Consider the following 23,549-nt stretch of genomic DNA (forward strand, 5'->3'; position numbering starts at 1 on the left):
GTTCTGAAAGTTTTATAATCCACAAGGCACCAAAAAAGTCCGCTAGACCTCAGAGACCAAAACCCCCCCACAAAAAGACAAAATCTCCCAAAAATGTCCTTTTTTTGCACAACCCACAAGACACTCGGACAGAGAAGAGTGGTTAAAAAAAAGCAAAAAAACAAAAACACAACATGTAATAAATTGTTGGGGGGCCAACTTCGGTTGCCAGAAAGGCACAAATGGATGCACGTTATAGAATCACCCTTCAAACCCTGTGTAAAAATGCTAAAATGCTTTTTAATTTTAATTTAAGTGTTGTGTAGTTTACTAAGCACCAACAGTCCAGCTGCAAAAAACAACCAATAGATGGCACCAAAAGAGAAAAAAACACAAACAAGAAAACAAAAACAAAAAAACCTCCAAATAACTTTGGCATATGAAACAGTCCTTACAGTCCCCCACATTTATTCATCAGGACCAGTACTGCTCTGGGTGCTGCTCACCTGAGACAGGTAACCCCCCCTTCCCCACCTCACGCTGTTATAAAGTCCACATACTGAACAGACGCTCACTGTTCACAGTCAGTGACGAGCTCTCGCGCTCATACTGCGCGAGCCCTAAAGTGACGACTACAGGAGAGAGTGGTGAAGGTGGAGGTGGAGGTGAGATGTTTATTTGATGATAGAGTTGTAGGAGACGTGTGATCCGGGGTCCAGGGGCTTGATGGCGGCCGTTTCCTCTGCCCGCGGGTTTTCGTTCACGGCTTCCACTATCGGCTCCTTGTCCTCCTCGCCTTCGTCGTCACAGTTGGGCAGGTGGAAGAAGGCCGTCCAGCCCTGCACGTCCGCCAGCTTGTGGAACGTACGAAGAACCAGGTACATCACCATCAGCCCCACGAACAGGTACACTGAGAGAGAATACACAGAGGAGGAGGGGTTAGCAGGAGGAGGAGGGGTTAGCAGGAGGAAATACGTCAGGTAGAATTAATACATTAATTCACTACTCGGGGCTGAATGTGTGCCGGAACAAGCAGATCCGGATCTGGAAGCTGGCAGACTGAATCAAACACCTATTTTAACGGATCCGGCACCTTGTTCACATACTAAATACATTTATTCAGACGTTATTAGGAAAACCACAGTATTTTCTGCAAACAACTAACATCAAATATGAAAAACTAAGGTTAAAAGTCGTCTCACTATCAGCTCCTGTTTGGTAATAAACCAACACTGATGCTGTTTATCACTCGCGAATGCGCCACGACTGCTGTGACTGTTCATTCCTCAGAAAAGCTGAGTTACACTGAACTAAAACGCTGGATTCGGTTTATTAATAAAGCATTCGGAGCTGGATCACTACTCATGTGTCAAACACAAGGCCCGTGGGCCAGATCAGGGCTGTGACACGGTCTTATCTGGCCCGCAAAGGTATTTATTTTCTATTAATGTTAGCTCATTTTACAATACACTGCACTACAGTCCCCAGCATGCACTGCAACGTAATGTGCGCTCCCCAACAACAATCTATGGGACAGTGGTTACACCTCAATTTTACACAATTCCACACCAGTCACATCACCAAACTGCAGTCCAGCCAATATAAACACTGGACGTCAGCTCAGCAGCTCAGAAACGGAGCCCAAGCATTAATGAACCTGCAGCAGAGAAAGGACGCCGGGGGTCTAGAGCAATCAAATAGGCAGATTTAATAGACCCAGCACCTGGGGACATTTACATTTTTAATATATCAAGTATTTATATAATATTTCAAGATCCACTATAAGTGCTTATAGTTTACTGCTGAGGTTTTTGGGTATTTTGAATAGACAATGGTCATTCAGTCTATAGCAAAACGTTAATTAAAACTGAAATAAAACAGATTGGTTGAGATTCTTTAATACGGCCCTTTTAGGACCTCAACAATTACAAATGAAGCCCAGCGTAACACCAATCTATTTAATATTTCATAATAATATTTGTAATACTTCGTTATACTTCAAATCTATCATATCAGACTGAATCTAGTTAAACGCAACAAAAAGGTAGAGCGGGTGGGGCCAAACTGCTGTGGGCAGAGTAGGCGGGGCCAACCTGCTGTAGGCTGAATGGGCGGGGCCAAAGTGCTGTAGGCTGAATGCCAATTTATGTGTGTGACCTCACAAGCATGAACACCACAAAATGCACTGTTTTTGTAGGTTCTCTTGTATGGACTGTGTACACACAATACATTAACAGTGTTTACACACTCCATTAGACTCAAAAAGTAAGAAAACAGAATCATGATATGGGCCCTTTAAATCAGAGGTGGCACGGAGAGTAAAGTTTTAGTTTTAAATCCATTTGTGTCGGCCAATAACGCAGGAACACAGAGGAGTGGACAGCAACTATTAAAAAGGAAGGAGAGTCTAAATCTACTGGAGCTGCTTCAACAAACCTTCTTTAAACCGTTTTATAGAATCTGAATCGTTTATGGCTGCATGATTTTCCTTAGCAGGATCTTATCAGAGCACTGACATATAATTAAACCAACAGAGGAGCTGAATTTATCTGTATCTGGATCTATAGTCGCCTCCACAGACGTGTGTATAAATACACTGTAGAGAAACATTCTCTCACTTCAGTTAACAGAGAGGAAGTGGTTTATCTCTGTATCGTCACAGTGCAGAATCTGAAGATAACATCCTGCGTCCTCACTGTTCACGCTACACTCCTCTGTGCACTCTTTGTCTCTAAGTACTGTATTGTTTTGTATTTGTTTACTATTCATGCATCACTTTTACCAGGACAGTTTCCTTGTACATGCACAGCTTAGCTAATAGTGCTTTTTAAAAAGGGGAACTCCACCGGTTTTTCAAAATTTCTGCATACTTAACTGTATGTCAGAACTGTTCACAGTGGTGGTGGTAGGAACCAGACGTCCACCTCTAAAAGCTCCCTCACAGAAAGTTCCTACATGAAATGGTTATGAATTCACTGCCTGATGACTGAGACACTGTTTTATGATAGTTTAGAGAACTTAAACTCCATTCATGGTGGAGGGATACATGCAGGGCGCTGTGAGGCAAAACAGTCCCCAAAGAAAACTTATTATTTCAGATTTTCCACTATTTTCCATCAACATTCCATATAAACTCAGAAGACTCGTGTAGGTTCACTGGTGGTTCTGGATAGTAAATAAAATGTCTATTTGTGTTGTAGTCATGGCGACCCCTGGTTCCTATCACCACCACTGTAAAGACATCTAAACCGTTTCACACCAAACCGCTCTGAACCACTGATTATATCTTAAACGCTGAATTATGGGGGAATTTTGAAAAATTAGCAGAACTCCCCTTTAAGCTGTGTTTTTACCTCACCTGCACTGAGCTAAGTGAACTTAGGGCCCAATTCCTTCTATTTCTTCCCCACGGAGGTCCACTTGTGATTTCTGTGGGTTTATATACCAAAAACAGACGAAATTCATTTCTACAGCGAACTTAGTGTGATGTATGTAAATGAGCTCTGTTCTGATTGGCTGCCCTGTATTGTGCCTCACTCAAAAAACAGTCTAGACTAAACTTAATGAGTGGGTGGGACTAAACTGCTATAAGCTGAACTGGTGGATGTATGTAAATGTGCTGGTTTTTATGATATCACAAAAACAGCGAATGTAAAACAGTGTGCTGGCAGTTAGGTTCCCATATATGGAATGTATGGACTTAAAGTATCTTCATTAAACACTTATTTAAAATAAAGTGAGGTAAATTAATTTTTCCATGATATAGACTCTTTAAATTCACCTTCACTTCGAGAGAGACGGTGAGAATTAGTTTTAAACCTAAACTGCTGTAGATTCACATAAAGAAGCACGTTATTACTGTACTACTGTACTAATTTAAGCCATTTGTTCATTTGAATCATACAGTCATGATCTGCCAGCTACACAAACTCTCTATTCAGCCAGCACAGCAGCGTCACATGACAGACTCGACCAACACGTTTGACCAACACGTTTGTTTCTAATCCTCTTTACCTCTCCGCTCAGGCTGAGGTGATCACACCAATGACCAAGCAGTTCCTCAGGAGAAGAAAAGCAGCAGAGGAACTGTAGAGCAGCTGAAACACACTCTCTCTCTCTCTCTCAGAGGAACACTGACCACACGGAGGTCACATGACGCAGTTTCCTGCCCTCACATCCCAGAAATTCACCCCTAAACCAACAAGTGGACTGCAGTTCTGGAGCAGGAGGCGTACAGAGGGGAAAAAGCAAGACTATTTTAGATATAAACACAAATGTTCCCACTCACTTTCATCACCAACACAAAACACCACTCATTTACACCAACACCCTTATCGTTTTCTTCTGCTTTTAGGATAAAACGTTTTGGTTAAAGGGCCCATACTGTGAATTTTCCCTGCTTTTCTGAAATAAGACTTTGATATGATATATATGATCTACACCGATCAGGCATAACATTAATATAGGTGCACTTTGTAGTTCTACAGTTACAGACTGTAGTCCATCTGTTTCTCTGATACTTTGTTAGCCCCCTTTTACCCTGTTCTTCAGTGGTCAGGACCCCCATGGACCCTCACAGAGCAGGTACTGTTTGGGTGGTGGATCATTCTCAGCACTGCAGTAACACTGACGTGGTGGTGGTGTGTTAGTGTGTGTTGTGCTGGTACGAGTGGATCAGACACAGCAGTGCTGCTGGAGTTTTTAAACACATCAGTGTCACTGCTGGACTGAGAATAGTCCACCAACCAAAAATATCCAGCCAACAGCATCCTGTGGGCAGCGTCCTGTGACCACTGATGAAGGACACTGAAGAGGATGACCAACACAGACTGTGCAGCAGCAGATGAGCTATGACTTTACATCTACAAGGTGGACTGACAAGGTAGGAGTGTCTAATAGAGTGGACAGTGAGTGGACACAGTTTAAAAACTCCAGCAGCACTGCTGTGTCTGATCCACTCGTACCAGCACAACACACACTAACACACCACCACCACGTCAGTGTTACTGCAGTGCTGAGAATGATCCACCACCCAAATAGTACCTGCTCTGTGAGGGTCCATGGGGGTCCTGACCACTGAAGAACAGGGTAAAAGGGGGCTAACAAAGTATCAGAGAAACAGATGGACTACAGTCTGTAACTGTAGAACTACAAAGTGCACCTATATAGTAAGTGGAGCTGATAAAATGGACAATGAGCGTAGAAACAAGGAGGTGGTCAGAATGTTACGCCTGATCGGTCTGTGTTCAATTTAACTGTTCACTCTACACTGCATACAGTCCATATATGGAAACTAAGCCCACCTGTTTTGTGAAAAAACAACACATTTACATATCTGCCTATTTAGCCTACAGCAGTTTAGCCCCTCCCACTCATGCTGAAGTTATAAGGAGTGTTTCAACTTTCTGAACAAGGCACAACCAATAAGAACAGAGCTCATTTACATAGTTGTATGCAAAAGTTTGGGCACTCTTGGTCAAATTCCATATTGTTGTGGATTAAATAAGTTACACATCTACAGGACACCTCTGCACATTTTAATACACACTGACTATTTACTGAATTTAAACACACTTGAGGGGGCATAATAATCAAAAAAAATAAATAAATAAAAAAAATCAGTTATGAAACTTATCTATGTTTTTTTCCACTATTAAATTCAGCAAATAAATAGAAACTGTGTATTAAAATGTGCAGAAGTGTGTTCTCTGTAGAAGATGTGTTAATTTATTTTTAATTTTATTAACTTTTTAATTTATACAGATTCCTCTCATCCAGCAAACCATCTTTTCCAACCACCAGCCGTTTCAGGTACAGCTAATTTCCTATTGTGATAAGGTTACCGAACTCTTCTGAGTAGCATTCATCATTACCGTCTAAGGTTTCCATACCTTGATGAAATAAATTAGTTCCCCTATACTAAATGTTTTATACTGTAATTGTTCACTGTTTGTGTTACCATGTGTTTGTGTGTTTGCGCTGCTACAGAGCTATATTACATCATGACACACCAAAAATAATCACCACAGACGTGTGCGGCAACGAAAGAATCAATCAGTCTTAGCATGTTTTCACACTAGAGTTTCCTGGACCCAGAACCACCTGCTCTGCGAGTTCAGTACGCTCGGTTGAGCGTGAAGCTGTTTTCGAGCCCGAGAGCGGAACAGAGAACCGACCTCCAAAATCAGCTCAGACTGAGTTATGGAGATCAGAGCTGTGAGTGAAAGACGTAATGAAGTTTCAGCTCCTGAATGAGGTGCAGAAACTCTCCGTTCACCTTTCGCTTCTCCAAAGTGGACGGCGTCCTGCACACAGTCACGGTTTACCTGTTTCATAAGAAGCAACTTATACCCTGTTGGTGGATCTACTGCACATCTGTTCTGCTGCGGTGTGAACGACAAATATCATTCAGTGTGCAGTGTGAATAGTTTTACTGCCAAAAAATCTGAATATTTCATATTTTATATCATTTACTTAATTTTTGGGATACTACAAGAGTTATCTAGAACTCTGGTGGGGTCTAAAGAGTTCACAAAAGGAAAAAAAATAATAATAAATAAATTATTTTTTTTAATTTCTGAATACAAATAAGGAACAAATAACAACATAAACATATACTCAAGTTTTCAAATTATTATGGACTAATTTATTTACTAGTTTTTAAATCTTTTAATAGAACAGCAGCTTCTTAGATCTCTGAATCGCGTTTGTTTTATTCTTTTTCTGTTTTTAGTTCACAGAAAAGCACTTTAAGCTGTATTTTAAATGTCTGAATGAGCTACATAAATGTATTATTATTATTATTATTATTATTATTATTACTACTACTGAGCCAGCACGTGCAGGTATGAAGAGTGCTGCATGAGTAAATCTGTCTGTATGATGGACTCTGGGTGTCATTTCTCTCACTGAAGGTGTAAATGTAGCTTCACTCTGTAAAGAGCAGCTCCAATCACAGCTCACACAAACACACTGAGCTGATAATGAGCCGGGCTGAGGGGCAGTGCGCTGCAGACTGTCCACGTACACGTAACCTGAAACCACAAAGGGACACAAACAAGGATACAAAACTGTGCAAATCACATTGAATCCTAGTTTTAGGCCTTTGACGTTAACAAAATTGCATGTTTTCAAAACTGTGATTGACAAAATACTTTAAACTACAGCTCTAACAACAAGAAACAAAGCCTGATTTTTGTCACTGTTAATATATAAATCTCATTTCTCCAAAATTATAATCATTACGCAGGAGAAGCCCAAAACAAACTTCACTTTTAATGCAAGTCAATGTAACCAGACTTTTCTCCGAGTAATTTTAGACCATTTGTTTTGGTTCATTCATCATAAAATGTACAGATGATGTAAAGGGCAACTGGTGTGTTAGAAAAAAGTAATAAATAAATGAGAAAACTGGAAATGAGGTGTTGGTCTGATAGTGATCATGAAAAGGCTCTGAATGGCTACTGTTCAGTCAGGTTTTATTACCTGACGTTTTAAAAAGTGATTTCTCGATTGTCTGGACAATACGCGATTACTAAAACAGTCAATCGCTACAGCTCTTCAGCATGTTGTTTATTGTGTACTAACACAGGCCTGGCTTAAACAAACCCTGTTACACATACCAGAGAGTTTTCCATCCATCTCTCAGGTGAATTTTAAAAACATGCATAAAAATATGGATAGAAAAGCCTAAATCACAAAAAGGGTTTTTATATTTTGAGGTAGAAAGGTTAAATCTGGGTGCCCCCCTGCCTGAAAACTTTGGGTAGTCGAGGGCTGGAGGTTAGGGAACCAGCCCTGTGACTGGAAGGTCGCTGGTTCGATCCCCTGAGCTGACAGTATGTGACTGAGGTGCCCTTGAGCAAGACACCTAACCCCCAACTGCTCCCCGGGCGCTGTGGATAGGGCTGCCCACTGCTCCGGGCAAGTGCGCTCACTGCCCCCTAGTGTGTGTCCTCACTGCACTGATGGGTTAAATGCGGAGGTGAAATTTCCCAGTTGCGGGACTAATAAGGGTCACTTCATCAAAAAAAACTTAAGTTTCATGATAAGAAGAATTAATTTACTACAACAACAACAACAACAACAACAACAACAACAACAACAAATTCTGTCTCTAACTAGATACATCAGTGTGTTCAGTGTGAGACAACACATTTTGTACTACTCTTAACACAGAATGTGTTTAATCCAAAAACAATATGACACAAAAGGCGTTAAACAGGTAACACAAGTAGGTGTGTTTCTGTTTAACTCATCAATTTTAGGTGTAGAGATGTTACTTCAGGCATTAAATTAAAAGAAAATCTAATTTACCCTTACGCACTTACACGATCACCCAAGACGTCTGGTGTCTAAAGTTTGTTTCTCTAGTTTCTAGCTTATCGCTTATATGGAAGCTTTTGCTAACCACATGCCTAAATCATCAAACTGTGTGGAGGTGTTTAGTCTCTCTAATAGACTTGATTCTGTGGTTTCTGACTCTGTATGACTCACTGTTACCTATAAACATGGGCTAAAATACATTAGCAGTCGTTCCAAACAGTGTGTATAAAAGTATTTCCACAGGTTTATTCATTTAACATGGAGATCCACCAGTGCGGCCCACTAGCAGCAGCACTGTTAGCCTCATTAGCTTTGCCGGGCTGAGTGCCAGTTTTACCCAAAGCACCAACAAAAGCATTCCTCACGCAGAATAAGCTTCTCGCTTCAGAGAATAAATAATTAGATCTGCACCGCTAAGCCGTCTCATATGAGAATCAGTAACTCGATAACTAACCGGCAGCAACCGGTAACACATTACACAGCAAATCAGCAGAAAACAGTTACACTCAAACTGAATTAAGACCACAGAGGCCCTCACTGCTTTCCACAGGGGGACAGTGGAGAACTACACCGTCTTGGACTGCAGGACCTACAGCAGATTGTAAGAACAGCTCAGAAGGTCATCGGGAGGTCGCTAGGCCGCCAGCATTGTGGACGACCACGCTCATGGACTCCTCACCTTCTTGCCACCTGGCAGAAAGTACCGGAGCATCCATGGAGAATAAATGTCATTCTTCAGAGAAACAGATCTGCACCACTAAGCCGTCCCATATCAGAATTAGTAAAAATCCTAACTGATGTTGCAAACATGACATCACACACACACACACACACACACACACACACACACACACACACACACACACAGCCATTTTTCGTGGATTAATTTGACCTTGATCATTATTTGTCATCAAAGTCCCCAAACCACACAACCTGCCCTGAATAAAACGTCACACGGTTTCAGATTATGCAAGCGAACAAGAGTCGTCAGGGCCCGAATTTCAGTGTGGGATTGCGGGTATTGCACATATTGCGCATAGTTTCATCGATTCCCACAAATCTAACACTTACAATGTGGGAAATTCCTGCAGACGTTTACAGCAATGTTTATAACGTTCAGCCAACGTTTGCACAAGCGTGGAATGCAAGACAACTGGCTGAACGGACCAATTTCCACTCTGGACAACACACTTGGCGCTTTCTCTCCTTCCATCTTTGAGCCTACAAGCTCCCTCTGCTGCTGCAGCACCTCTCACTAACATTTACAGACAGGTTTCAATGATGTGGACTTGAAGGCCTGCAAACATGGACCGCTGGCTAAAACAGATCTACATCATCTGAAGTGGAACCCGAAAGGGCGCAAACAGCAGTGCTAGTGATGTCAGTGTTAACAATGTAAACCCTCAGTCAGGTAACAGCAACATTATTGAGGCGAAGCCACAGTCCGAAGACAAGTTTCAAACTAACTGGCTCAGAATATCTCTGTGGCTCAAATCTAACACCGGTGAAATGAGCTGCTCGATTTGTAAAATGTACGGTGCTGCGCCTTTTACCAGCCAGTGTTACAAAATGTCAACTTTAAGGCGCCACTCAGACGTTGTTTCTCATACCGCAGCCTTAAAAAGAAGGAGTGAGGCAGATTCAGCAAAGAATGTGATGGCTAACGCTATTGAAGTTGCACAGCTACGAAACGAAAGTGCTTCCCAAAACCACCTACTTTATAGCAGAAAATTAACTGGCTAATTCAGAATTTGGATCTGGTTAAATTTTAAACTGGTTAAATTCATGAAAGAGATGGAGCGTCCTCCTTTCAAAAAGCTTTCAAAAAGAACGGGACAAAGTAAGACCTGCAGTTAAGCTCACAGGTACATTTACGGTATTTAGCAGACGCTCTTCTCCAGAGAGACTTACAATTTCAACATTTTACACAGGTGGGTGATGGTGGTGTTAGGAGTCTTGACCAAGGACTCTTACTGGTATAGTGTAGGGTGCTTACCCAGGTGGGGATTGAACCCCAGTCTACAGCGGAAGAGGCAGAGGTGTTACCCACTACACTATACCAACCACAGTATAGTCAACCAAGTAGTACCCCCCGCCAAGTGTATAAATCCCCCCCATGTGAAACATTTAAGGGGGAGAACCCCACCCCCTTTATGCTTCTTGAGTATCAGGATTATATCTGGAGGCCAAACCACATAAGAACGTGACTGTAAACGCAGCCGAGATGCATTTAAAACAGATACAAATCTGATCACTGAAACCACTTCAGGAGGTTGACTGAGACACATTGAGTCTCCCTTGAGTTTCCTTCACATCCGTCTCTCCAAGACACATTCAACAACCAAAATCCTCCCAGTACAACCAAAACTTCTCAGAGTACAACACACCCCTCTCAGTACAAGCGAAACCCCTCCCAGTGCAAGCGAAACCCCTCCCCATGCAGTATGTCAATACTGTGCAAAACAAACTGCACATGAAGAGGCTGAATAGATAAACAGTTGTAATTGGTTGCTGCGTAACGAGCGGATTTGCATATTCCATCCCGCATAGCAATCAGATTAACTGACTAACCAGAGACGTATTTGACTACTAAGAGTAAATGCATGAGGCTAAAATCTTACCGCTAATTAATTAATTGAGCCCTAATTGGTTGGTGAGCTCATCAGTGAAGCGGTTCACACTCATTTTCATCACAAATGTACGATGCATAACAATTATTAAGCATTTACAAACTATGATTTTGCACAAAAGCTCCATAGGAGTCCATTCATTTTGGACTCGCTTTGGAGCGCCCTCTAGTGTCTGACACACCCAGAAGACATTAGTGAGTGGTACCTCTTGAGCAAAACCGCTGCGTCTTGCTGACCAGCTGACCAACACTAATGTTCCGCATGTTGGTATTGACTGGAAATCCCAACAATAATGACAATAAAACTGTTTTGTCTCTTTAAATATTATATAACAATAAATAAATAAATAAATAAATAAATCAATCAATCAATCAATCACGCTGATGCTTTGGGGCAAAGGCTGTCAGAGAAAGAGCTATACAAATAAAACTGAAGTGAATTAGTGTCTCAGTCTCACCCATAACAGAGAGTTTGTAGAGCGGCCTCAGTCTCTGGTTGGGCTGCTCCCCCGGAACAAAGTCCCCCAGCCCGATAGTGCAGAGAGAGATGAAGCAGAAGTAGAACGCCTCCAGGAACGACCACGAGTCCTCTATAGAACTGAAGATGACCGCCGGCAGCACGAAGAAGGCCACGACCACCACAGTGAGCAGGACGACAAAGTGTCCGGCGGCAACCGTTTGGGGCTGCCAGCCTGACCACTGCTGCCACAGTGCGATCGGCCTGTAGGTCAGCGGCCGCATCAACCGCTGCACGCACGCGGTCAGCACCAGCATGGTAAAGGGGACGCCGAACAGAGCGTAGACAATGGAGAAGGCTTTACCCGCGTCCGACAGAGGGGTCGTGTGGCCATAACCTGGGGAGAGAAGAGGATTAAAGGGATACACTCTTAAAAAAGATGTTTTTTCAAGGGTTCTTTAGTGAAGGGTTATGGTTCTATATAGAACCATGAGTTCTACATAGAACCATTTGCATGATTAAAGGGTTCTTTACATACTGAAAGCGTTTTTCAGATTGATGGAGAATGTGTTGTATATGGTTCTGTATAAAATCTTTTTTAAAAAAGGGTTCTTCTCTTGTTACGATGTCAAGCTTGTATACAATAGCAGAACACTTTTTGGTGCTACATAGAACCCTTTTCAAAAAGATTCTATACAGATCCATCTACAGCACATTCTCCGTCAATCTGAACAACACTTTCAGTATGTAAAGAACCCTTTAATCATGCAAATGGTTCTTTGAGTGTTCATGGTTCTATGTAGAATCATCTATTGCTATGATGTCACAATACAAGAACGCTGTTTGGTGCGATACAGAACCATATGCAACACATTCTGCATTAATCTGAAGAACCATTTCAGCATGCAAAGAACCTTTTAAGCATGCAAATGGTTCTACATAGAGTCGGTCACTGGTGTGACCAACTTTATTCTGAGGTAACTGTGAAAAAATACAATACAAATGGATTAAATTCCATATTTTAGTGGATATTCCATGATTGACAACATGTGGTTTGATGTTCTGTAGCAGCCATTCTGTAAAATGCATTATTCATTAAAAATGTCTCTGGTGTTTCCTTTATTATGTGGAACACCAGTGAGGATCAGTAACACCAGTGACTCCTATGGAGAGACAGAAAAGTGGACGTTTCTGTAGAATGACCCAACTGCTTAACTAAAATAGAAAAATAAATAAAAAGCCAGGAGTGCTCTTAAAAATTATAGCTGCAGTAATTATGCTCCCCAGCTGAAGGTACTGAAGAGGACACGAGTTGAGTTTTGAGTGACAGCAATTGTACGCTGAAATAAGGCTGGGCAATATGACAATATGTTATCGTTACCGTGATCATTTATGCCACAATACTCTTTCCTGAGCATCTCGTGGATATTGTTGGTTCTCTAACTGCAGGTTTCATTACAGAGTGAGCATAATTAGGCCTGTTTAATTGGATTTAGTGCAGCACAGTTTGTAAAACAATAAAAAAAAATTGCTATTTGTAAGTTTATGATTATTATTATACTTTTTATATGTGGCACAATTTTGTCTGTTACAACTTATTAAATCTCAGAAAACCAAATATTGTATGTGTATCATGATAAAAAAAACAAAAAAAATCAAGCATGTATGGGCTGATCGACTATATTTAGGGCATTATTTTAGCTGAACTACCACTTTAAGCTCTATTTTGACTCGGATGACTGGGTGCAGTGCTCCACACCCACAGGCGTTTCCTGAGCAGCACTGAGCTGACAGTCTAAAAGTTATGCTTGACCAAATATCCAACTACAAACTGCAGGATTTCAGTGATAAAGTGACCATTCAGGACTGTTTTCCCCTCCTAGCCCACATGTAATCAATCAGCCGGGTCATGTTCTTTAGCTTTAGCACTGGAGCTACAAGGCTAATGTAGCTAACAAGTAATGGAAGATTATACCCCACCAGCTAGCATGGGTGCCTAAATCATCACGAGCTGTCCAGTAATATTTACACTTGATTGTGGTTTACGATGCTGTATCTCACACTTATCTACAAACACGGGCTGAAGTCCAGGCATCAAGATTATGCTACTGTTTTTAGCCATGCTGACACACTTGTGTGCAGTTTGACCTGCTAACAGTGTCATAAAGTGCCAAACTGTGAGAACCTGGATTTTTCTGGTTAACTGTTCTTTTAAAATCAAACAGGTTCAGGTGAGTCAAACACAGAAACAGAGGAAGCCTGGATTGTTTCTGGAGTCCAGCAGGTCATGTCCAGCGTAAACTCCCACTGAGGCCTTTGTAGGAAAACAAAGCTGACACTGTGTCCTATTTTAGAGCACATGCTGAACTCTGACTGCCAAAAAACCAGAACTCTGTTTCCCAGAAAGCCCTTCAGACATGTGAATGCTCTGTGAACAGACGGACACTGAAAAATGTGCGTGTGAACTGCTGAAGCGTTTAGAGCACTGAAGATCAGAGAGCTCAGTAAGCACGAAAGCCCTGCACTACCATCTGAACACCAAGCATATAAACATGTTTAAAGAGCCCATAGCCTACATTTGTCTAATATTTTACTTGTCACTAATGATGTTTGTGTGGATTTATGTACCAAAAAGAGTCATAATTCATTTATTTATGACTATTTTACAACTTATCTTTACCTCTTAGAATCAAACAGGCTGTTTTTGTTACTGCGCCTTTAAGACTGATGTATGTAAATGAGCTCTGTTCTGATTGGCTGGCCTGTTTTGCACCTCATTCAAAAAGCACTCTTGTCTGAAGCACTCCTTATACCTTCAGTGTGAGCAGGTGGAGCTAAACAGCTGTAGGCTGAATATGAGGATGTGTGTAAATGTGTAGGTTTTTGTGACATCACAAAAACAGTGATTTCAAAACAGGTTGTTTTCGCAACATATGTGGGAAGAGAGTAGCATGTTGTGTTTACATAATCTAATTTTTAAAAAAAGAAAATTAGCCTTTTTTATGACAATGGCCCTTTAAAGCCTACGCAAGGTCATTTAGAGATGTAATTATTAGTGACAGTGCTACTTAGGGAATAAAGCCAGAGGCCACGCCCACTTTATCTCCTTCTTGTCATCAGCTCTCAAACCTTTCAGGTGTTTAAAGCACCTTTGGACCAGGAGAGTTCCAGTATGAGCTTTTAGCAGTAGTCTGTAGAAGAGAACTGTTCCTGCTCGTGTTAAAGGGACGGTGTGGAGGGCGAATCTGACAGAACTTTACTCTGTTTATCCATAACGTCTATAAAGAGTGATTATCTGTACTGTGTCCTGGTTCAAAAAGCAGTCTGGGCTGAAACACTCCTTATATCTTCAGTGTGAGTGGGTGGGGCTAAATTGAGCTAAGCTAGATAGACTGTGTAAATGCATTTTTTGTGACATCACAGAAACAATTCAAAACAGGCTAAAGTTGAACAGAAATTCACATTTTTTGCAGCTTAGTTTCCATATGTGGACTGTATGGACTAACAATGTACAATTTACACGACACTCATTTTCTAATAAACAAAATATTTTTTTTTTCCCCATGATACTGGCGCTTTAATTATCAATGATTTCAATACAGCATTGAACAGGTATGTTTAAAAAACCAATAGCAAGGACAAATATAAATATGTATGTGGAATAACTGTGATAAGGAATTAAAAATGTGTTTAAAAAAAGGCGGTAAAAACTGAAGAACGATCATTATGATGTATGAAATGTTCTGAAATGTTGATTTTCTCTCTGTTTGGATATTACTCTATTGTTTAAAAGCAGGATTGTATATGATTTATAAAGGGGAGTCAAAATAAACTACAGCTTCAGACGACACCTTTTCGGTCAGTACTTGTTTTTGTATTGATTATTATGTGCATGAATTTTATACCTATAGTTTTCCCTTTTATTTTAGTGCTACCTATTTTTTTTTCTCTTATTTTTATGGGTGTAAACAAACACCTTGATAACAAAATAAACTTCAGTTAAAAAAAAGTTTATAAGCCTGCCATTTAGCACAAGGAAATAAAACGTGTATTCCGAGTCAACCAGCCTGAGCTCTATAGAATAAATACATTTTAAAACAGAAAATATAAAATAACAAAAATAAATAACTCAATCAAAAACCGTTCAAGCTTTAAAATAAACACATCAAGCGATTGAGCTGGTCCTCAACTACACTCCTAAAAATAAAGGTGCCCCAGAATGACACCACAGAAGAACATCTACTTCTGGTTCCCTAAAGAAGTCTTTCAACAGACGGTTCTCCACAGAAACATTCTTGTGAATGAGACGTGGACGTGAAGAACCTTCTTTAAAGAACATCCACATAATATAAAGGTTCTGTCTGAGTTAAAGGTTTTCCGGTCTAAGCCAGGAACCGTTTAGGAGCCTTTATTTTCACACAGCACAGCTGAAGGCTGAGGAACCCGAATGCTGAGCTCCAGCAAACAGAAGGAAGCGCTGCGGCTCTGAACTTCACCTCCATCTGATAAGAACGAGTGCAGCGCAAACATGCAGGTCACGGTAGTGAAAACAAAAGAAAACCTTCGAACATGTAAACACAAGCCAAGTTCCACATCCAGCACCTCGACCTGAGAGAGAAAACGCAGAGGTGGACACTATCACAGTGGATACGATGGGCAAGACTTAAAGGGCACATTTCACTGAGAACACATCATTCTCCCTTTTTAAACAGGAGAGTTTGATAAAACCAAGACGTGCTCTGTACTGTACCTCAGAAAACTCACACTCCTTAATGCCTGGAGTGGGCGGGGCCAAACCGCTGTAGGCTGAATAGGCAAATATCTCACTGCTGTCAGAACAAAACCTCGTATCTCCAAAATGGTAACTTTACAGGAGACGGAAAAACATGCTTAACTTTTAATGCAAGTCAATGGAACCAGAATTTTTTTCCTAGAAATTTTGAATCGTTTCTTTTGGTCCATTCATTATGAAATTTACACACCATGTAAGAAATAACAGGCATTTTCAAAATATGCCAAAAACTGAAAAATGGAGATACAAGGTTTTGTTCTGCACTGGTTTTTGTGAATCCAAAAGGTTTTTATGGAACCAAAAGTGCTTCTCCTATGGTGTCGCTTTAGAGAACCCTTTATGGAACCTTTATTTTTAAGAGTGTAATTGAGAAGAAGCTTCATTGCTCAGCATAATTAATAGGGGTGTAAAGATCCACACATCAGAACTGAACTGCAAAAACAGCCAAAGGAAGTTTTTGCTTCAAAAAGTTTGCCTTTGTATTTTATGGAAACACAAATTCTCTGTAACATTTGACCAAATTTCTGTTCAACTTTAGTGGAATAATTGTTCATCGATACCTCACTCTTAAAATGACGGTGCTTCAAGGGTTCTTTGGTAAAGAAAATGGTTCTATATAGAACCATGAACACTCAAAGAACCCTTGCATAATTAAAGGGTTCTTTGCATCATGAAAGGGTTCTTCAGATTGATGGAGAATGTGTTGTAGACGGTTCTACAGCACATTCGGTATATAAGTCCCAAATGAGTTTCAGCTCTGGCTTTGAACCAGTACAGTAGAGTTTGTTTACTTGAGACGGGTTTAAGAGACTTTACTCTCCTCTGTTTAGGCTTTGGGGGATTATTTCCCAATCAAATTATGCTTCATGACCAAAGATGCCTGCAGAAAATCTTAATGAAGTCAAAGTTTAATCACTATATCCATTAACATTCAGTATTCATTCTGAATCTGGCTCTATGATTGGTCACAATACATGACTCAACTCACATTTACATTCACACATTTACAACTCCATACACACACACACACACACACACACACACACATACACATACACATACACATACATATATATATATATATATATATATATATATATATATATATATATATATATATATATATATATATATATATATCGCTGCTGTCGGAGGAAAACCTCATATCTCTATCTACAGTTTGCCTGACTTACATTAAAGGTGGAGAAGTTTTTTCCTTCTCCTGTAAAGTTACCAATTTGGAGTTTTTTTTCCCGAAAACAGCGATATATATATAATAACTTTAACCTTCTTCAGTTCTTGAAAATGGTTCTAATTAAAAAAAGGATAAATATAGAACCGCCTACAGCGCACTAATGCACATTTTCCATTAATCCGAAGAACACTTTCTTAATGCAAGGATCCGTTTAATCACTTTGAGTGTTCATGGTTCTATATAGAACCATTTTCTTTAATAAAGAACCCTTGAAGCACACCCTTTTTTTAAGACTGTACTTTTTTCGAGGGGAAATAACACATTAATGCATACAGTTTGTATCATGTGATACATTTCGCTCATATGTCTTTTGTGATGTCCATAACGTAAAGGGCTCAGATCTTTGGAGTGGGCGGGGCTGAACTGCTGTAGGCTGAATTTGTGCAGGTATTGTGACATCACAAAAACATTCAAAAGGGGCTGTTTTTGCAGCAGGGTTTCCATATATGGACTGTATGGACGGTACGGAGAACTTGTTTACATGTTACATAAAAGTCTTACTTAAAAACCCCTCAGTTTTCCATGATATGGGCCCTTTAACAGCATTACAACACTCAGTAAATAAGACAGGCTAATGAGTGTTGACTCAGCTCAGCAGAGGGAGGTTTGTTTAAGGGAGCCTGAGGCTTCTGTATGAAAAATAAATTAAAAATGATGTAGTTGGGCAGGTTTGGGGGAAAGTATATACTGATGTGCACGTCTGACTTGCAGGTTCACTCAGCAGACCATGAGAAAGTCCATAAAGTCTGACCACGCCAGCCAACTTTACTGCACGGCTGCATTTGTCATCAAACAATAAAAGAACTTCAAACAAGGAAACCAGCCCACACAATAAACACGCATGCAGAAGATTAAACTGCGTGTGCTGTATTTAACCTACTGTACGCTGCTTTTAGGTACAGTATACGAATGAAAACTGAGTTGAATCATGTACTGTGACTAATTATAGAGTCAGATGGATGTTGATGGATATAGTGATTAAATTCTGACTTCGTTAAGCTTCTGTGGGAATTTGTGGTCATATCTAGGGGCAATATTGACCACCTATCTGACTTTATTGCTTTATTTATGAAGCCATAGCTAGTTCGGTATAAATGTTTAATATCCTTTGGTAATTTAATTCCCACGTATTTAAATAAGTAGTATCCCATTAAATGTACATTTTTCCTTAATGTCTTCTGCAGGTTGACAATTATACGTGAGGATCTGTGTTTTCTTTATGTTCAACTTGTATCCTGAGAAGGATTCAAACTGTCCTAGAAGTAAAAAAAAGTTCTGTAATACTGGAGGAATTTTATAATCTTCCCTTCCAGTTACTTTCCTCTTAGTTTTAGTGTTTTCCCTCACAGCCTGAGGCAAAGGTTCTGTAAAAAGAGAAAAACAAAGCTGGAGACAGCTGGCACCCTTGGCACGTTCCCCTCTTCAACTTAACTGTTTTCATTAGATGGCCATTAACCCTCATTCTGGCAGTAGTTGACGTATATAAAGATCTAAATCACTGTATGCCTTTGTCATTAAATCTCATTCCAGCAAGGGTTAAATATAAGTCCTCCTATCTAACTGAATCAAATGCTTTTTCTGCATCCAAACAAATTCAAGCGGAGCTGATTTGTTCTTTTTGTATGTAACTTATTTACACCGATCAGGCGTAACATTATCCTCCTTGTTTCTACGCTCATTGTCCATTTTATCAGCTCCACTTACTCTATAGGTGCACTTTGTAGTTCTACAGTTACAGACTGTAGTCCATCTGTTTCTCTGATACTTTGTTAGCCCCCTTTTACCCTGTTCTTCAGTGGTCAGGACCCCCATGGACCCTCACAGAGCAGGTACTATTTGGGTGGTGGGTCATTCTCAGCACTGCAGTAACACTGACGTGGTGGTGGTGTGTTAGTGTGTGCTGCGCAGGTCTGAGTGGATCAGACACAGCAGTGCTGCTGGAGTTTTTAAACACCTCAGTGTCACTGCTGGACTGAGAATAGTCCACCAACCAAAAATATCCGGCCAACAGCGTCCTGTGGGCAGCGTCCTGTGACCACTGATGAAGGACTAGAGGATGACCAACACAAACTGTGCAGCAGCAGATGAGCTGTCGTCTCTGACTTTACATCTACAAGTGTGGACCAACAACGCAGGTGCATCCAGTAGCGTGGACAGTGAGTGGACACAGTGTTTAAAAACTCCAGCAGCACTGCTGTGTCTGATCCACTCGTACCAGCACAACACACACTAACACAACACCACCACGTCACTGAGAATGACCAGAATGTGTTACTGAGAATGACCCACCACCCAAATAGTACCTGCTCTGTGAGGGTCCATGGGGGTCCTGACCACTGAAGAACAGGGTAAAAGGGGGCTAACAAAGTATCAGAGAAACAGATGGACTACAGTCTGTAACTGTAGAACTACAAAGTGCACCTATATAGTAAGTGGAGCCGATAAAATGGACAATGAGGTGGTCATAATGTTATGCCTGATCGTTTTAAGTATCCTTCAGACTAAAATCCTTTTGCTCTGAGTGACCCTACACCTTAATGATGTTACAAGCCAAATAACACAAAGGTGAGAACAGTTCTGCGCTTTAAGAACACGTCATGGATCTGATGCAGACTTTTTCTTAGGACCTTTCTCGAGAAAACACCTAAGAACAAACTCAGGAAGATACTGGAGAATGAGGCCCAAAGTCTTTACTAAAGAACCCTTGAAGAACCACCTTTTAAGAGTGTAGCTTTTAACTCATTGGTGACTAAAGAGGAGACATCCTCGACATCGATTGGTCAGTTGTAGACAGGGATGCAGGAAGTGGGGGCGATCTTAGGACTCCAACTTTCGATAATAATAAAAGTCCTAAATGTTATAATAATTTAAGTTTAGTAAAAATTCTTGTGTGGAGTTTGTATTGTATGCTGGCTGCTTTGCGGCCGTGTCGCTTAAACACAGGCAGTTTCAGGTGCAAAGAGAGAAAGTCTATACAGCTCTGATTCCCAAAGCAGCTTAATATTGTTTTTCAAAGTAAAAAAAATCTTCTAAATGACAACATTTTATCGGCCGTTACATCTACCACTCTGTGAGCGCTCCAGTGCTAAACCTCACTGCGAGACTGTGGCCATCACACAATCAATTATCTGATTGCTCTGACTGGTCACCACACAGTTAATCTGCATACATTTTGTCCAGAGAGCAAAGGGATGATGTGCGTCAGAGGTTTGTTATGCCAGTTACTTCGCTGCGTTATAGCACCGGCACATTCTGATGAAATTAGCAAAACAATCTCATTTAAAATGGCAAAATCATTTTGCATGACGCCATCGTTCACATCACATATACGCTGCTTAAAATTCCAGCACCCCCAACTTAAAACCCGCCTCCCTGGCCTGGTTGTAGAAGACGTACGCTATTTTTTTGGGATTCTCAGCAAAAAGACTGACATTTTTTCAAATTAAAATGTGTAAAAATCACACATCTTTTTTAAAAAGTATTTTAACATAATAATCTATTTTAAAAAGTAATAATCTTTTAAAATAATAATAAGTTTTAAACTCTGCCAAAAGAATCAGTCATAAAAATGAATGGTTGGTATGTTTACGGTTGTCTCTGCAACGTAGCTAAAAAGTGCACACTTAAAGATGGTTCTTCAAGGGTTCTTTAGTAAAGAAAATAGTTCTATATAGAACCATGAACGCTCAAAGAACCCTTTGCGTGATGAAAGTGTTCTTCAGGCTGATGGAGAATGTGGTGTATATGGTTCTATATAGCCCAAAAAAGTGTTCTTCTATTGTATACAAGCTTGACATAGTAACAACAGAAGAACGCTTTTTGGACCCATACAGAAACCTTTTCAAAAACGTTCTATACAGAACCATCTACAGAACGTTCTCAATCATTCTAAAAACAATTTCACCATGCAAAGAACAGTTTAAGCATGCAAAGGCTGAGTGCGTATGGTTCTATGTAGAATCATTTTCTTCACTAAAGCACCCTTGAAGAACCATCATTTTTATGATGTGTACTCTCTAAAAACACAACTTAAGTGGAAGGATAATAAAGCAGCTCTACTTAAGTGAGCGCAATGTCTAGAACTGCAGTGGAACTTCTTAGAACATCCAGGATCTATCAGCACCAGAACTACGGGTCTGAAATGAGCTTCTTATTGCAGTTTTAGCTCAAGTGCAGTTTAGGGCAGAGTGCAACATTTAAGGTGGACTGGAAACTTCTGGCGAATAAGAATCTGTATTCAAATTTTAGGAAGTTTGGGAGTTTTTGCACTTGTTCTTCTCTTTCTGGATGCTTTTGGTCTAAAATAAAACGCTGAAGCTCCACAATGAGAGATGCAAAGCAGAACAGGAGCTGAACCAACAAGGTGGAATGAACTTAACCCCCCAAAAAAGAGAATTAGGAACCGAATGCTAATCACGAATCCTGATCCTCAGTTCTCCTTCACTTTGCTCACTCACATATGGGAGCAGGCTATTAGTGAATAGCATCAGAATTTAGAACAGAGGCCTAAACCCAAGCTCAAACAAGAGCACTGTTCCTGTAAGTCAATAACGGCTCAAATAAAAGTAAAATAACCTGATTTAAACAACTTTAATTATTTCTACACAATTCAGTGGTTGAGATGTAAACAGAGCGGTTTGGTGGAGGTGGACGTCTGGTTCCCATCACCACCACTGTGAACACCTCTGACTTTCTCTAGAACGGAGCGTTTCACACCAAACCACTCGGAATGACTCTGTTTACATCTTAACCAGTTCATTATGCAGTCATTTTGAAAAGTGGGTGGACTTCCCCTTTAAGCAGAGTGAAACTTCTTCTCAGTGGTCTAAAATGAAACGATGAAGCTCCAGAATCAGAGCAGATCAATGATTTTCCTCACAAATACATCTTTTTACACGACACCGAGTGAAAGGAACTCGTTTCTGCTGAGTTCTAAGAGGTTCCTCACCTACTGTGGTGACCAGCGTGTTGGCGAAGAACAGAGAAGAGGCCAGGTCCCAGTTGGAGCTGACCGAGGAGTTCCTGAGCGCTGAAACTCCGTACTTGTTGGCTCTCAGCACCTTCTCCAGAAAGTCCTCCAGCGTGGAGGCGTTGATGCAGCTGAGCTGCAGGATCTGCGCTTTGAGGGCGCTCAGCTCGGAGTGCAGGTCCTCCTCCACAGGCCGCTCGATGGCCGAGAACACCAGCGCTCCCAGCAGCAGGTAAACCACGTAGGCCAGGACTAAACCCCCCAGCAGCAGGCAGGACCTGAGGAAAGTGGACATGGTGGCCTGCAGAAGCTGTACGAAGCGGTTGAGACTCGGTTCATCCAGGCCACGTCTGCAGGAAACCCGCCTGACCTCAGCCGCCTCTGCTTTAAGGCTGCGAGGCTGAGCTGAGCTGAGGAACTCCTCCCTCTTCTGCTCGGGGCCCGTCCTGAAACCGGAGCTCCTCCGCAGCGCGTTCAGCCCTTTTCCTGCTCGTTTACTCTCATTTAACCTCAGAGAGAAGCGGCAGCGCTCCCCTGCACACACACTCTCAGAGAACACGGTTCCTCAGGGGTTCTTTAGTAAAGTTCTCAGAGGACAAGATTTAGTTATATTGTCTCAAAGTTTCTCCTGAACCTCCTCAGAGACCAACATCAGCACTTCACTGTGAGAAGTTCTGGTGATGAATGAGGAAAGCATGAGTTCTCCTTCTGCACTGCACTCTTAAAAAGACGGTTCTTTAAGGGTTCTTTAGTGATGAAAATGGCTCTATATAGAACCATGAACACTCAAAGAACCATTTGCATGCCTAAAGGTTTCTCTGCATGGTGAAATGGTTCTTCAGACTGATGGTGAATGTGGTGTCTATGGTTCTATGTAGCACCAAAAAGCGTTCTTCTATTGTTATGATGTCAAGCTTGCAAAGAAACTGGTTCTACATAGAACCATGGACACTTTGCATGACTAAAGTGTTCTTTACATCATGAAAGGGTTCTTTAGATTGATGGAGAATGTGCTGTAGATGATTCTAAATAGAACTTTTTTGAAAATGGTTCTATATAGCACCAAACTGGGTTCTGCTATTGTATACAAGCTTGACATAGTAACAATAGAAGAACACTTTTTGGTACTATATAGAACCCTTT

General features: G+C 40.9%; 1 protein-coding gene across 1 annotated transcript; it reads right to left on the bottom strand.

The window, feature by feature from the left end:
* Positions 1-259: 259 nt before the first annotated feature.
* Positions 260-22,825, bottom strand: kcnk6 (potassium channel, subfamily K, member 6). The gene is made up of 3 exons (XM_036585185.1): positions 22,386-22,825; positions 11,392-11,787; positions 260-889 (listed from the first exon to the last, which is right to left on the bottom strand). The coding sequence occupies exons 1-3, from the start codon at positions 22,699-22,701 to the stop codon at positions 654-656; spliced, it is 948 nt and encodes a 315-aa protein (XP_036441078.1). The 5' UTR covers positions 22,702-22,825; the 3' UTR covers positions 260-653.
* Between the last annotated feature and the right edge of the window lie 724 nt (positions 22,826-23,549).

This window comes from Colossoma macropomum, unplaced genomic scaffold, assembly GCF_904425465.1.
Source record: "Colossoma macropomum unplaced genomic scaffold, Colossoma_macropomum, whole genome shotgun sequence".
Lineage (NCBI taxonomy): Eukaryota > Metazoa > Chordata > Actinopteri > Characiformes > Serrasalmidae > Colossoma > Colossoma macropomum.

Excerpts from the sequence above, each read along its gene's own strand:
- kcnk6 (XM_036585185.1), bottom strand. The coding sequence starts at position 22,701 with ATGTCCACTTTCCTCAGGTCCTGCCTGCTGCTGGGGGGTTTAGTCCTG. Across the intron at positions 11,788-22,385 it reads CACGCTGGTCACCACAGTAG|GTTATGGCCACACGACCCCT; the intron begins GTGAGGAACCTC and ends TTCTCTCCCCAG. Across the intron at positions 890-11,391 it reads CTACAAACTCTCTGTTATGG|TGTACCTGTTCGTGGGGCTG; the intron begins GTGAGACTGAGA and ends ATTCTCTCTCAG.